General features: G+C 38.7%; 1 protein-coding gene across 14 annotated transcripts in view; it reads left to right on the top strand.

Moving 5' to 3' along the window:
- Reps2 (RALBP1 associated Eps domain containing 2) overlaps positions 1–15,083 on the top strand; it is a 274,896-nt gene that overhangs the window by 250,198 nt on the left and 9,615 nt on the right. For all 14 annotated transcript variants that reach the window (XM_075956744.1, XM_075956743.1, XM_075956736.1 and 11 more), the window contains one exon: positions 9,560–9,665. In XM_075956744.1, coding sequence (XP_075812859.1) covers positions 9,560–9,665 — 106 coding nt within the window. The remainder of the gene's footprint in view (positions 1–9,559; positions 9,666–15,083) is intronic.

The following is a 15,083-nucleotide window of genomic DNA, read 5'->3' as shown; positions in this document are numbered from 1 at the left end:
TTATTCTGAGGCTAGTGAGGTGACCCTGTGACATTTAGCTGAGATACTAATGCCAGATCACAGTGTGAATAGTCAGGGTCTACACTTTCACACAAGAGTATTTTATACGGCTTCTTCTTTTAGTTCCAAGACTAGTTTATTTTGGCATGGTAGGAAGGAATTTAGCATTTATAATTTTTCAAGGCCAGGAGCAAAAGATAGAAAATACAAAATGGTTGGCCTACAGTTCTTTCCCAGCCAGAGTTTTGAAAAAGATGTAAGCTCAGATTTTCTTAGATATGCGTTGTATAGAGTTGTTACCCCCTCCCCCACTTCTCTCTCATTTATAGTGTTAGTTGCTATGTACTATCTTTGGGAAAAACGAGAAAAAGAGTCACAATCATTTTCTGTAAGCCTTAATTCTATAACAGAACCCCGAGAAAGGCTAAAAATAAAGTAGACTAGCTGTTAAACTGTCATCAGCTTTTATAGAAGTTAACATCAAAAATGAACCATGTCAGAAACATATTCAGCTTTTGGTATTGCTACTGTCCACACAAAGAAATTAGTAAGCTTGCCTAAGTAAATTGCCGAGTCCATATTATGTGCAATAAACATTTTATAATGTGCCATGATTAATGATGACAGACATAAATTTGGCTTAGAAACAGTTCTGCTTAGTTGTTTCTTTGCTGCATCTTTCCTGTCTATTAAAGATGAACCTTTGGAAAATAGGATTATTCATGCAGCGTGGAGAAAGAGGATACCATAGGACAGTACCATGGCTCTGTGCGAGCCTCTGTAACCTCTACTCTTTCCTATAACTCCAGAGTGTTCTGGCAGCTAGCATAGACTGTTTGCTGACCTGCATGATGTTATCAATGTGACTGTAATTTTTTCTTTCCTCATGCTTGATGTATTGGTATTGTCTGTGAGATTAATGACTTGAACTCCAGGTAGGAGATTTCCAATTTCCAATTGTAGAAAAGACAATACAAGTTTGGGACTTAGGTGGTGCACCCAGTTTCCATGGGAGAAATCAAGGCCCGGGGAATGGCTAAGAAGATTTGTCCTTTTCTTAAAGGGGGATCTCATGTAATCATGGTTGGCTGTGTATCTGAGGATGATGAACTCCTGTTTTCGTCACCCAAATGTTGGGATGGTAGGTGAAGGCCACAATAATATCCAACCTAATATTTTTCTTATTTAGAGAAGTCCATTGATAGCCTTTTTTAGAGAGGACTTTTTTGAGATAGGATATCACACTGTAGCCCAGGCTGACTCAGAACTTACCATGTAGCCTAGGCTGGCCTCAGACTCATGAAAATCCTCTTGACTTGGCCTTCTGAGTACTAGTATCATAGACATGAGCAAGTATGCCTATCTTATATCCTTTAAAACATAATAAAAATATTATATGCATGCATGAGATTCTCAAAGAATGAATAAAAAATACATTTTTCAAAATTTGGGTTTGCTACTTGAACAGAAGGATAGGACTGCTCTGTCCTGGAAGCTAGCCATATTGTCTTCCTGTCCTGGATTTCTTTATCCATATGGCCAATGGCAACTTGTAATCAACATAGTTATATTTCAGGTAACAAGAAAAGGGGAAAAGAACAAATGGGAAAAAGCAGCTTATTACTAAGATCTTTCTGGTCTTACTGGCTCAAAACATAGTCACATGTTCTCACTCACACCAAGGCAGCAGAGAAATATAATTTATAGTTAGGTGATGTGATGGTTAGTTTTCACATATCAACTTGACACAACCTAGAATCACCTAGGAAGAGGGTCTTAAGTAAGGAACTGTGTGGATCAGGTTGGCCTATAGAAACGTGTGTGAGGAAGCTGTCTTTATTTTTGATCTATATAAGAAGATCCAGCCCATGATGACTGCCATCATCCCTACACCTGGGGTCCTGAGAACATAAGTAGTAGGCATGCACACATTCATTTCTCTTTGCTCTTTACTATGGGTATAATATGGCTATGGTGCTTTGAGTTGCTGCCACTGTGGCTTCTCTGCTATGATAGACTATAACCTGGAATTGTAAGCCAATAAACCCCTTTCCTATCTCTGTTGCTTTTGTCAGAGTATTTTATCACATCAGTAGTACGAAACAGTGAAAGTAGGGCAGGTAGCCATATGTCCAGCCAAAGCAGAAGTTTATACAATACTAAACACAAGCAGGCATAAGGATAGATTTTGGGGCTCAGGCTGTAGCTCAGTGGTAGAGAGCTTGCCTAGCATGCACATGGCTCTGAGTTCAACCCCCAACACCATCAAAAAACTGTTTTGAGAGGTACTCTGCTAAAAAATTTTGTGTTGATAATGCTGCACAGTGCTTTTGCTCCACATCAGCACATAGTGTAACATGCAATGGAATGAAACAAGGTTATCTGCTGAACACTTAGTCACACATCTTCCTCTTTTGAAACTGGTAAGGTGTAGCTCAGATTTGAACATGGGGTAAAAGGATTAGGGCAATTTGTAGGTGAAAACTTCAGAAGCAATTAAGAGGCAAGAAAAACACCTTCCGTGAACTGTTAACAGTTGCCCTAAGCCTAACGTTGTGTCTGATTTGGGACCTAATCTTGGCTTTACTTAGAACTCTTGTGGTTGCAAATTCGGGGAGGGGGAGACTTAGAATATCTTAGCACATTCTTTCTTGAGCCACGAAGGACTTTAAGGAACCATATTCCTTGTGAAGATGTAGGGGTGGTTTGTAGAAAATAGTGACAGGAATGGATCGTAAAAGGGGACTACAGACCTTTGAGGACCTGAAATTTTTCTAGTCTTCTAAAGGGTATTTGTTACTTTTCTCAACAAGGCATCTACCCATGTAGGTGGAGGGAGGTGATGGAGACAGTTCTTGGAGAAGGAGACACTCTTCTAAGCTGACTCACATAGCATAGTGGTGGTTTAAGGCTGGAGAGGCATCTAGTTCTGACTGACTTCTTGCTGTGAACTATATAGATTCACAGAAATTAACAAAATATAATACCAAGTAAGCTTGTTTATCTTTCATATAGTTTGTCCCAGTGATTACATTTAACCTAACTATAGTCGGGATAATTCTATACCATTTTATTATGTGTTGTCATATTGTGTAGTGATCACTATAATCAACATGCTGGTGTCACAACTACCTTCTACTCTCTGACATTCATAGCCTCTAGCAAACACTTGTCTAATTTTCCATTCCTATAATTTTGTCATTTCAAGCATGCTACATAAATGGAATCATGTAGCACATGACCTTTTGGATTTGATGGTTTTTTTTCTCTCAGCATATATTTAGCATATAATACAAAAAATCACAGTTCAGGACACTTATTCTAAAAATGGAAAGCTTGCATCCCTTAACGTCCATCTAAGTGGACAGATTTGTATATCATCCAACACTACAAAGCAGCATCCTGTGGTATGGATATAACAATTTGTTTAGAAATTCTCTTAATAAATAATATTTTGACTGTATATAGTTGTTAAAGATTACAAATAAAGTTGCTATAAGCATCTCTGCACAGGTTTTTATTTGTATATCTATTTTTCTTTCTTTGGGATGAGCATCCTGAACTGTGATTTTTGAGTTGTCTGCTAAGCATATGTGTAGTTTGAAAAGAAACTACTAAGTTATCTTTCAGAATGCAGTACTATGTCACAGTCCCACCAGCAATGTATGAGACACTGAGTTTCTCCATGTCCTTGCAAGCATTTTAATTTTAGTGGGTATGTAACTGTGTCATTGTGATCTTAGTTTGTATTTCTCCAAAGGCTAGTGATGTTGAAAACTTTTCCTTTGTATATTTGGCCCCACATATCCTCTTTGGTGATAAGTCTCTTCCTATCCTTTGGTGATTTTCTTCTTTTTTAAAGGAAAGGCTGGTTATGTTGGCTCATGGTTTGAAGAGCTACAGTGTAACATGGTAGGGGAGGCATGGTGGCAAGCACATAAGGCTGCTGCTAGTGTTGGCATTGGCAGCTATGCAGTCACGAAGCAGAGGGACAAATGCTAGTGCTCTGAGTTTGGAGAACTTTCTGTGTTCTGAATAGAAATCCATTGTTAGATTTTGTTTTTGCAGATCTTGTCCCACTCTGAAACGTGTCCTCTTTACAGGCCATTGTGTTTTTCTATTTCTACTTTTTTTGTTGTGTTCTTTTGGTTGTTGATATTCAGTGTAATCTTTGTACATATATTTAATATTATCCTGGAACATTTATTGTCTTACCAGAAGTGTTAGTAATTAATGTTCTTTCAAGTAGAAAGACAGTCTTGAGTTTCTATACTTCAACAATAGCTCTGTGTTCCTGCAGGGAGGAAGGAGTGAGTTTTATTTCATCTCAATTTATTAAAAACTCACAACTAAAATAAATTTGATTTCAAGCTTCAGCAGTTTTAGAACCTTAGATAGTACTTGCTCAGAAGTAGATGCTATTCAAGATGTTACCAGAATAGCAAAACCTATAGATGTGCCATTGAAACCGAATCTATGTACTTTAACAAATGTCTGAATATCACATATCTCAAAGTAAAATAGAAAGTCTTCTAGACTGTTACTGCTTTTGGAAAAAAGCACTAAAATTGGATAGAGGTACAGTTTTTATCTAATAGACATTTAAATTTGTTATAAAGCAAAGGAATGCATCATGTATCAAAATTCAGGCATTCTCATGCTATGTATATATGTTATATTGGTTTATTTTCAAAATTGTACTTTGTATTATTAGTTTACTTTTATTGTATTCTTGCATATGTTATTCATTCAGTAAAGGAGTTATGAGTTAAAAACTTTATATGTGGAAGCTAGATAACTCTCCCTCCCTCTCTTTTTTACACACACACACACACACACACACACACACACAGCACATGCTCACACACACATGTATGTGCAACCTTAGAATAAAAAGGGGGTATTTGTGAAGAGGATGGGACCCAGTGGGAGAGGAAGCAGGACAAGAAAGGGTGTTGAATAGTGACCATTGGCCAAAGTGCATGATGCATTTGAATGAAAATGTCATTATGAAAGAAACCTTTCACTTTGCACAATGAATGCATGCTAATGAAATTTTTTTAAGAAGTAGAGGAGATGGCTCAGTAGGTAAAGCACTTGGCTTTACCAGAGTTTGAACCCCATAATCACAACTGTAAATGCAATCTATGTTTATTAAAAAGAGCAGACCTCTGAAGCTTCAGTTTTGCTTCTATATGGCTGAAACAAATAGCCTTTAAACTTATTGCAGAAGGGACCGTGTTTTCTACAGATTAGCAGGGTAACTAGCATAGTGTGTACCCCTCCAGGAAATAGTCATCATATGTGTATGGTTGATATGGACTAGAACCCATTTACCAGTGATTGAAAATATAGTTGTTTTTTTTTAGGAATGTATGAATCACCTTTTTATTGTGTTTCTTGCTTTGGTAATAATAGTTTGTAAATTATACTTGTGGTGCCCATGTTGATTTATCAGTCCCACCATGGACAGTTTTAGAAGATTAAGAGGGTACTAAGAATAATTATGGCCGAACAGGGTAAGCAGAGTCTTTAATAGGCCCAAGTGCAACACATGATCTTTCTAGTTACACGTGATTTCTCTAGTTACAGAAATCTCCCCAGTTACACATGATTTTCCCTAGTTACACATAATCGCTCTAGTTACACATGATCTCCCCAGTTATACATGATTTCTCTAGTTAACTTGATCTCCCCAGTCACACATGATTACCCTAGTTACACATGATCTCCCCAGTCACACATGATTACCCTAGTTACACATGATCTCCCCAGTTACACACGATTACCCTAGTTACACATGATTCCCCAGCTATACATGATTGCCCTAGTCACACATGATCTCCCCAGTTACACATGATTCCACAGTTACACATGATCTCCCCAGTTACACATGATTCCACAGTTACACATGATCTCCCCAGTTATACATGATTTCTGTAGTTACACATGATCTCCCTAGTTACACATGATCTCCTTAGTCACACATGATTTCTCTAGTTACACATGATCTCCCTAGTTACACATGATTCCCCAGCTACACATGATTGCCCTAGTCACACATGATCACCCTAGTCACACATGATCCCCCCAGTTACACATGATTCTGCAGTTACACATGATCTCCCCAGTTATACATGATTTCTCTAGTTACACATGATCTCCCTAGTTACACATGATTCCCCAGCTACACATGATTGCCTTAGTCACACATGATCACCCTAGTTACACATGATCCCCCCAGTTACACATGATTTCTGTAGTTACACATGATCTCCCTAGTTACATATGATTGCCCTAGGTATACATGATCCCCCCCAGTTACACATGATTTCTGTAGTTACACATGATCTCCCTAGTTACACATGATTGCCCTAGGTACACATGATCCCCCCAGTTACACATGATCACTCTAGTTACACATGATTTCTCTAGTTACACATGATCTCCCCAGTTACATGCCATCTCCCCAATTACACATGATCTCCCTAGTTACACATGATCTCCCCAGTTACATGCCATCTCCCCAATTACACATGATCTCCCTAGTTACACATGATCTCCCCAGTTACATGCCATCTCCCCAATTACACATGATCGCCCTGGTTGCATGTGATCTCCCCAGTTGCACATAATTGTCCTAGTTATACATGTTCTTTGAATTTAGTACTGACTTAGCTAAAGTATGCTGGTACAAAAGCATTCTCTGTTTTCCTTAAGTGCCTCTCATACATTTTGGTACATATTAAAATTCACATTCGCTCTCGCTCCCCGTCCCTCCCTGTCCCTCCCTCTACTTTCTTCCCTTCCTTATAACAAAATAAAGGAGAATTGGGCAGTTTTGCTAAATCAATGTAGAATTTTTTCTTCTGCACCAGTCTTGTCCACTGAAGTAGATTCCATTAATGCTTCAACAAAGACCATTCAGCTAATAGAAATTATCAGAAAAAATGATTATTAAAAATGTCTTGGAATAACTGGAACACAAATGTTTGAAAAGGCCCAATTTACAGCCTTTATTCAAGTTGTAAAATGGGGAGTAGCTTAAGGTGTAAATAATTCATCCTGACAAATTTGTTTCATTTTGGTGTGGGCCTGCCTACCTCCTGCTGGCTTGCTGGCTTGGGAATATGAAATGTGTTGACCGAGGATTCTGTCCTGCCTGATCCCACAGCCATTTAGCACCAATGAAACACACAGAGACTTATATTAATTATAAACAAGTTGGCCTAGTAGCTCAGGTCTTTTCTTATTAACTAATTCTTACTTCTTTTTTTGGGGGGGGGGGTTTCAAGACAGGGTTTCTCTGTGGCTTTGGAGACAGCTCTGTAGACCAGGCTGGTCTCGAACTCACAGAGATCTGCCTGCCTCTGTCTTCTGAGTGCTGGGATTAAAGGTGTGTGCCACCACTGCCCGGCTTTAATTCTTACTTCTTAAATTGGCCCATTATTCTTGTCTGTGTTAGCTATGTGGCTTGGTACTTTTATCAGTGAGGCATTCTCATCTTGCTTCCTCTGCATCTGGGTGACGGCTGCAGACTGAGCTTTCCTCTTTCCAGAATTCTCCTGTTCTCATTGCCCTGTCTCTATTTCCTGCCTGATTTCCCCACCTATACTTCCTGCCTGACTACTTTCCAATCAGCTTTTTATTAAAATACAAATGACAAATCTTTACAGGGTACAAGACCATTGTCCCACAGCACTTTCCCCCCTTTTTTTCAAAACAAGAACTCCTAATCCAATCTCCTTTGTTTAGCTTTTTTCCTGAACATTACCTATAACAAAGAAAAACATGCATAATCCATTTTGGGGGAATGTAGGTGTAGTGTTCTAGGCTACTTCCTGCTGATTGGGGGTGCTGATAATCTTATGGGGACCTAAAGAAAATTTAAGAGTATGTTCAAGTCCTGATTGGAAAATTCTGTGAGGCTTGATTATCTCATCCAGCAGTCTTGAGGCTCTTCTGGATGTAGAACTCAGACATCTGGGCCATCTGCTCCTACTGGAGATTTCTCGGGGGCTTTTCCTTGATCAAACTTTAGCCCAGGATGAATCCACAGCCTCTCCTTTCCTATGGAAACAAAAGCAGAACCTCTTCTCCAAAGTAACATATCTTTTTAGTTAAATTTTAAAGTCAAGACATTTTCAAAATATATATGGTAAATTAATCCAGCACCATTTATAATCAAATGTCTTTTAACATCTGTTGCTCCTTCCTCAGCATTCAAAAAATTTAAAGACAACACAATAACATACAGTATCCAGACTCTTTATGTATTTTCCATCTTTATGTGACTTCATTTTAAACTCTATTTCTTTTACTTTTATTTTAATTTTTGAGTTTTTTGAGACTAGTTTCTCTGTTTATCTTTGGTTTTCCTGGCACTTACTCTGTAGACCAGGCTGTCCTTGAACTCACAGAGGTCTGCCTGCTTCTGCCTCCCAAGTGTTGGGATTAAAGGTGTGCACCACCATACCCAACTACTCTCTCTCTTTTTTATTTTAAGGACGTTATCCTTTTTTTCTCACAAGCCTAAATATATTTTTAAACACACTGTATACCATTTAGAGGTTTTCTTCATCTTTGAATCTATCTTTACTGTATATCTCCTTTTATGACCACATGAGTCTTTAATTTGCTAAGCAATATGGCTAGGATTAAAGCTGTGGCTTTGATGGCTGTATCCACCCCATTCCTTAGCTTTCTGAGAGTCTAGTCTCATGGTGGAGGTACTGGCCAGAGCTATGTTTATTGCCACAACTCTATGGCGTTTCAAATTCCCTGCTGTTCATAAACACTATTTAAGTGTTTTGTGGTGGGGCTGCAAAGGTTTTTTTTTTTTTTCAGCTAAATCTGAGTCAGGAAGCCTCTCTTAAATGAGACGAGCTTGCTTCCTGTAAACAGAGTCTACCTGAAAAAAATGCTACCAAGAAACCATGCTTAATTCTGCTCTTTTTTTGTCTAGAATTCCTTCTTATACTCTCTCAGGTTTTAAGTGGATTCATTTGTCCACATTGGCGCCATTTGTTGACTGAGGTTTCTGTCCTGCCTGATCCTGCAGCTGTTTAGCACCAATGAAACACACAGAAACTTACATTAATTATAAACTAGTTGTCCTAGTAATTAAGGATTTTCTTATTAACTAATTCTTACATTTTAAATTGGCCCATTATTCTTGTCTATGTTAGCCATGTGGCTTGGTACCTTTATCAGTGAGGCATTTTCATCTTGCTTCCTCTGCATCTGGGTGACAACTGCAGATTGAGCTTTCCTCTTCCCAGAATTCTCCTGTTCTCATTGCTCTGCCTCTATTTCCTGCCTGGTTTCCCCGCCTATACTTCCTGCCTGTCTACTGTCCAATCAAGATTTTATTAAAATACAAATGACAAATCTTTACAAAGTACAAGAATGTTGTCTCCCAGCAGAGATGTTATTTTTGGAGCCCTGGGATGTTAACCTTTGTCAGTTCAACACCTCTCATGAATCTGAGTTCTGACTTGTGAGGAAGGGTCCAGAGCTCTAAGTCTCTTTTCATCAAAATATTTGTACTATTTTACAGGCAGTCTTCCAAACAGAAGAAGGCAATTCAGACTGCCATCCGCAAAAATAAAGAGGCCAACGCAGTGCTGGCCCGCTTGAACAGTGAGCTTCAGCAGCAGCTGAAGGTAAGGACTGGTTCCCACATTTGGATTCCCTCACTTTACCATGACTTTGTGTTTTGATCATAAATCTCCATTCCTTTTACTAAGATCCACCTTTGTCCTTAATGCTCTCTTAGTTGGTGGAGAATGAGCATATTTAAGTTTCAATGGTTGGTTCTTAAATGCTTAGACTAAGATTAGTAACTTCAATATGGAGGCTGTATACCATGTAGGAAACAAAGCCACTAACAAACTCTGTATTCGTTGTTGCCCCAAACTTCTGAGTAACATCATACATCATAATTGTTTAGAACTTCTATGTATGATGCTACACTTTTGTGGAAGTAGGAAGCCTGGGTTAACCCCTTTTCTGGTACCTTGGAAATAGGTCCATTTCACTTTCTCAAGGACATTAACCCTGTTTTTCTCTCTTGCTTTTCTCCATCAGTTTCCCAGGCTGCTCTAACTATGTACCACAAATGCAGTGATTTTAATACAATAGTGCTTTATTTTCTCATGGCTCTGGAGTTTGAAATCAAGGTGTCATCAGAGCTCTGCTGTCTTTGAAGGCTTTAGAGATGATGCTTTTTTTTTTCTTTACAACTTCCCAACTCCAGGGAATTCCTGGTAATCCTTGCCATTCCTTGACCTGTGCATAAAAAGCTTCACTATCTGTATCTATTGTCACATGGTATTCTTCTGGTGTCTTGTCTGTTATCTGTTCTTATTGTATCTTTCTGATTAAGGGCACCAGCCGCCAGGTTAGGGCCCAATATAATATAGCATGATGTCATCCTCACATGATTCTGCTTGTGTGTAAATTCATGTTTACAGGTCCTGGGAGTTAGGGCTTGAACATGTTTTGGTGGGATGTATGATCTTATAGGGTCATTCTCACCCTATATATACACAGCTCCAGCATTAGTGCTTCCCCTTGGGTAATTACTGCTTCATTTCTCTGGTCTCCTTCATATGCATTTTTTAAAAAATTATTCTCACTCACTGTTTTTACTTTCTCACTGTTTTCTCTCTCTCCCATCTTAGTGTGGTCTTGCTGTCTTTCAACATTCTTCTTATGACCAAATACAATGAGCTTCCATTTGCTTAATTAGTTAATTAATTAATTAATTAACCAACGTCTTAGAGGAATCTACATAAATGGCCATCCTTTCCTCTAAAATTACTTTTATTTTTTTTAAAGATGGGACCTTGATGTGTGGTTCAGGCTGTTCTAGAACTCAAAATCCTCCTGCCTCATCTTCCCGAGCTCTGGGATGACAGGTCTGTATCACTGTGCCCATCTGAAAAGAGTGTTTGTGATTGAGATACTGTGCTTTTCTCCTATGCCTTCTCCTTTATGAGTGCTGCTTTAGAATTCTTTAGTTCCTTTCATCCATGACTTTCTTTTCTGTGCCTCACACTTCTGACAAGATATTTTATTACAGAGCTTTTAAAAACATAGGAAATTTGGAAGGATTGTACAGTGAATATTTGTACAACCACTTCTTCAGTTGTTACTAAAATTTTATTATACTTGTTTTATTATGTACATGTCAGTTTGTCTATCTCCTCTAGTCACCAGTTTATTTAAATAAATTACCAACATCTGTAAACATTCTCTAAATACTTCATCATGCATATTGTTAACTGGAGTTCAAGTTTTTCTTTGAGACTCGGTCTCTTTACATAGTCCCTTCTCTCCTGGAATTCACTATGTATGCAGAACAGACTAGAGTTCATAGAGTTCATTTCTTTTACAGGTTTTTCTTATGATGTGAAATTTAACACACATAAATCTTAACTGTACACTTTCGGATCTTGTAGCAAATGTATATTCTTTAGAAGCCAGACTCTATGGATTAAGGGGCCAGTGCCATCACCATAAGAAGTTTCCTCACTTTCCCTCCCATTTTACTTCTACCCTGCTACTGGGCAGCCACCATTCTGATTATTTTCTACCACAGTATTGTCTGTTCTGTAACTGTATGTGATGGTGTCCTACAACAAATACTTTTGTATAAAGTCTTTGAGATTCATTTATTTTTTTGTATGCATGAAGAATTCGCTCCTTTCGTTGCTGCTTAATACCCCACTGAGTGAATATGCCGCGGTTTCATTATCAGGTCTCTTGATGAAAACTTGAGCTGTTGACAGTTTTAGAACATTGTGAATAAAGCTGCATCATTGAACATGTTTCTTTAATAACATATTTGTACATACTCTGAGAATTTCATGCTATGTGTTTTATGTGTTTTGATCCTTTCACCCTTCTCCCTGATACCTTTTTTTAATACCCCACTGAGTCAAACTTGTGGTGGCTCTGTATTAGTGGGTGTGGGACCATCTACTGCAGTTGGCTGCTCAACCTATAAGGCACCACACCCCTAAAGCAAACTGACTTTCCCTTGGGTAGCAACCATCATTTGCCAATAGTTCCTCTGCCTGCTGGTGGGGCTTCTGGGCTCTTGTCATCCATGTTTGAATGTTCACTGACTTGATCCTTTTTTTGGTATTACACACTCTGTTTATTTATTTATTTAAGATTTCTGCCTCCTCCCCGCCACCGCCTCCCATTTCCCTCCCCCTTCCCCGATCAAGTCCCCCTCCCTTATCAGCCCGAAGAGCAATCAGGGTTCCCTGACCTGTGGGAAGTCCAAGGACCACCCACCTCCATCCAGGTCTAGTAAGGTGAGCATCCAAACTGCCTAGGCTCCCCCAAAGCCAGTACGTGCAGTAGGATCAAAAACCCATTGCCATTGTTCTTGAGTTCTCAGTAGTCCTCATTGTCCACTATGTTCAGCAAGTCCGGTTTTATCCCATGCTTTTTCAGACCCACCCAGGCCAGCTGGCCTTGTTGAGTTCCCGATAGAACATCCCCATTGTCTCAGTGTGTGGGTGCACCCCTCGCGGTCCTGAGTTCCTTGCTCGTGCTCTCTCTCCTTCTGCTCCTGATTTGGACCTTGAGATTTCTGTCTGGTGCTCCAGTGTGGGTCTCTGTCTCTGTCTCCTTTCATCGCCTGATGAAGGTTAATATTCAGGAGGGTGCCTATATGTTTTTCTTTGGGTTTACCATCTTATTTAGCTTCTCTAGGATCGCGAATTATAGGCTCAATGTCCTTTATTTATGGCTAGAAACCAAATATGAGTGAGTACATCCCATGTTCCTCTTTTTGGGTCTGGCTTACCTCACTCAGGATAGTGTTTTCTATTTCCGTCCATTTGCATGCAAAATTCAAGAAGTCCTTGTTTTTTACTGCTGAGTAGTACTCTAATATGTGTATATTCCATACTTTCTTCATTCATTCTTCCATTGAAGGACATCTAGGTTGTTTCCAGGTTCTGGCTATTACAAACAATGCTGCTATGAACATAGTTGCGCATATACTTCTGTTGTATGATAGGGCCTCTCTTGGGTATATTCCCAAGAGTGGTATTGCTGGGTCCAGGGGTAGGTTGATCCCGAATTTCCTGAGAAACCGCCACACTGATTTCCAAAGTGGTTGCACAAGATTGCATTCCCACCAGCAATGGATGAGTGTACCCCTTTCTCCACAACCTCTCCAACAAAGGCTATCATTGGTGTTTTTTATTTTAGCCATTCTGACAGGTGTAAGATGGTATCTTAAAGTTGTCTTGATTTGCATTTCCCTGATCACTAAGTAAGTTGAGCATGACCTTAAGTGTCTTTTGGCCATTTGAACTTCTTCTGTTGAGAATTCTCTGTTCAGCTCTGTGCCCCATTTTATAATTGGGTTTCACTGACTTGATCTTGTGCAGGCGATAGTAACTTCTGCGGCTTCATGAGTGCAGTGCCTCTGTCATGTTCAGAAAACACTATTTTGCCCTAGTCCTCCTTATAACCTGTGGCTCTTATATTCTTTTTGCTTCCTCTCCAAAAATGTTCCATGAACTATGCAGGGAGACTTTATGTATTTGTTCCATTTCTGACAGACTGCTCCCTCGAAACTTTAGACATGTTTTTGAATAGAAATATATTCTCATTTATCCTAGAAACAGGATTAGTTGAAAATATGGTGTCTTCGTTACTTTTATATTGCTGTGAAGAGATACCATGACCCAGGCAACTTAGAAAAGAAAGCAGTGAATAGCATGGGTTTATTTGCAGCTTCAGAGTGTGAATCCATGGACATTATCGTGGGGAGCATGGCGGCAGGCAGAGAGGCAGAGTGCTGGAGTGGTAGCCGAGAGCTTACATCTCATCTGCAAGTTTCAGGCAGAGAGAGGGATTGGTCTGGGTGGACTTTTGAAAGCTCAAAGCCTGCCTCCCAGTGACACACTTCCTCCAACAAGGCCACACCTGTTCCTTCCCAAGTAGTCCCTACCAACTGGAGACTCAAATATATGAGCCTATAGGGGGGCATTCCTATTCAAACTACCATAGTAAGTTTATGTGACTGACTTTATTAGAAATAGATGTACCTTTAAAAATTGTGGTTATAACATTTTATACTCTACTCATTAATGTGTGATAATTTTAAATCTTTTCCAACATTTGGTTTTATTTTTGTTGATTTTAACCTGGACTAGGATATTGTAATTTTTTCCTTGATGACTAATTATATCATTTACTTTATTTGTAAAGTATATTTTCAAACTAGAGGACTTTTTGTTATTTTTGTTATTTGTTTTTGAGAAGGTCTCCATGTGTAATCTAGGCTGGCCTTGAACTCAGAATCCTCCTATCTCATCCTCTTGAGTGTTGGGATTTAATGTATGTGCCCCTACATCTGACTTTTTGGGGCCAGTTTTTAAATTGAGATTTCATCTACCCTGACTGCCGTTGAGCCGTGGGCAGATAACTTTGTGCACATTTTGATTGTTAATAATTTGTTAAATAATGTTTGTCAATATTTCCTTCTAGTGTTTATATCACCTGTTTATGTAATAACTATATATTTTTATGTGCAAATACTTCAAATTTTGATAGAATTCAAATTTGTCAATTTTTTTCTTAAGCTTATTACTTTATGTACAGAAACTCTATATACCTCTAGGTTATAAAATACTTTTCACATATTTTCTTCTAACAGCTTTATTGTTCCTTCTTTTAAATTTTAAAATTAAAATTTGTACATGATATGACATTAGGGTTAAGGTTCATTTCCCCTATTTTAGTATTTCCTTAATCCAGTACCATTTGATGAAAAGGCTTTTCCTCCCTTGGGTCACTTTGATGCCATTATCCTAAATCTAATGGCTTATAATTGTGGGTTCCATTCTGACTTCTTACTCTGTTTCATTAGTCTTTCTGTGGATCCTTCTGCTACTCTCACACTGTCCTGATTGCTGCTGCCTTATACTGTCTTGAAATGTGGTAATATAAAAATTTCAACTTGTTCATTTTCGTGATTCCATTGAATATTTGCATTGTCTCATGCAAAATTGAGAATTGGTAGGAAGGTATCATAAAATACAAACTTG

This window comes from Microtus pennsylvanicus, chromosome X, assembly GCF_037038515.1.
Source record: "Microtus pennsylvanicus isolate mMicPen1 chromosome X, mMicPen1.hap1, whole genome shotgun sequence".
NCBI classification, from domain to species: Eukaryota; Metazoa; Chordata; class Mammalia; order Rodentia; family Cricetidae; genus Microtus; species Microtus pennsylvanicus.
This window is presented reverse-complemented; position numbering and strand designations above follow the sequence as displayed.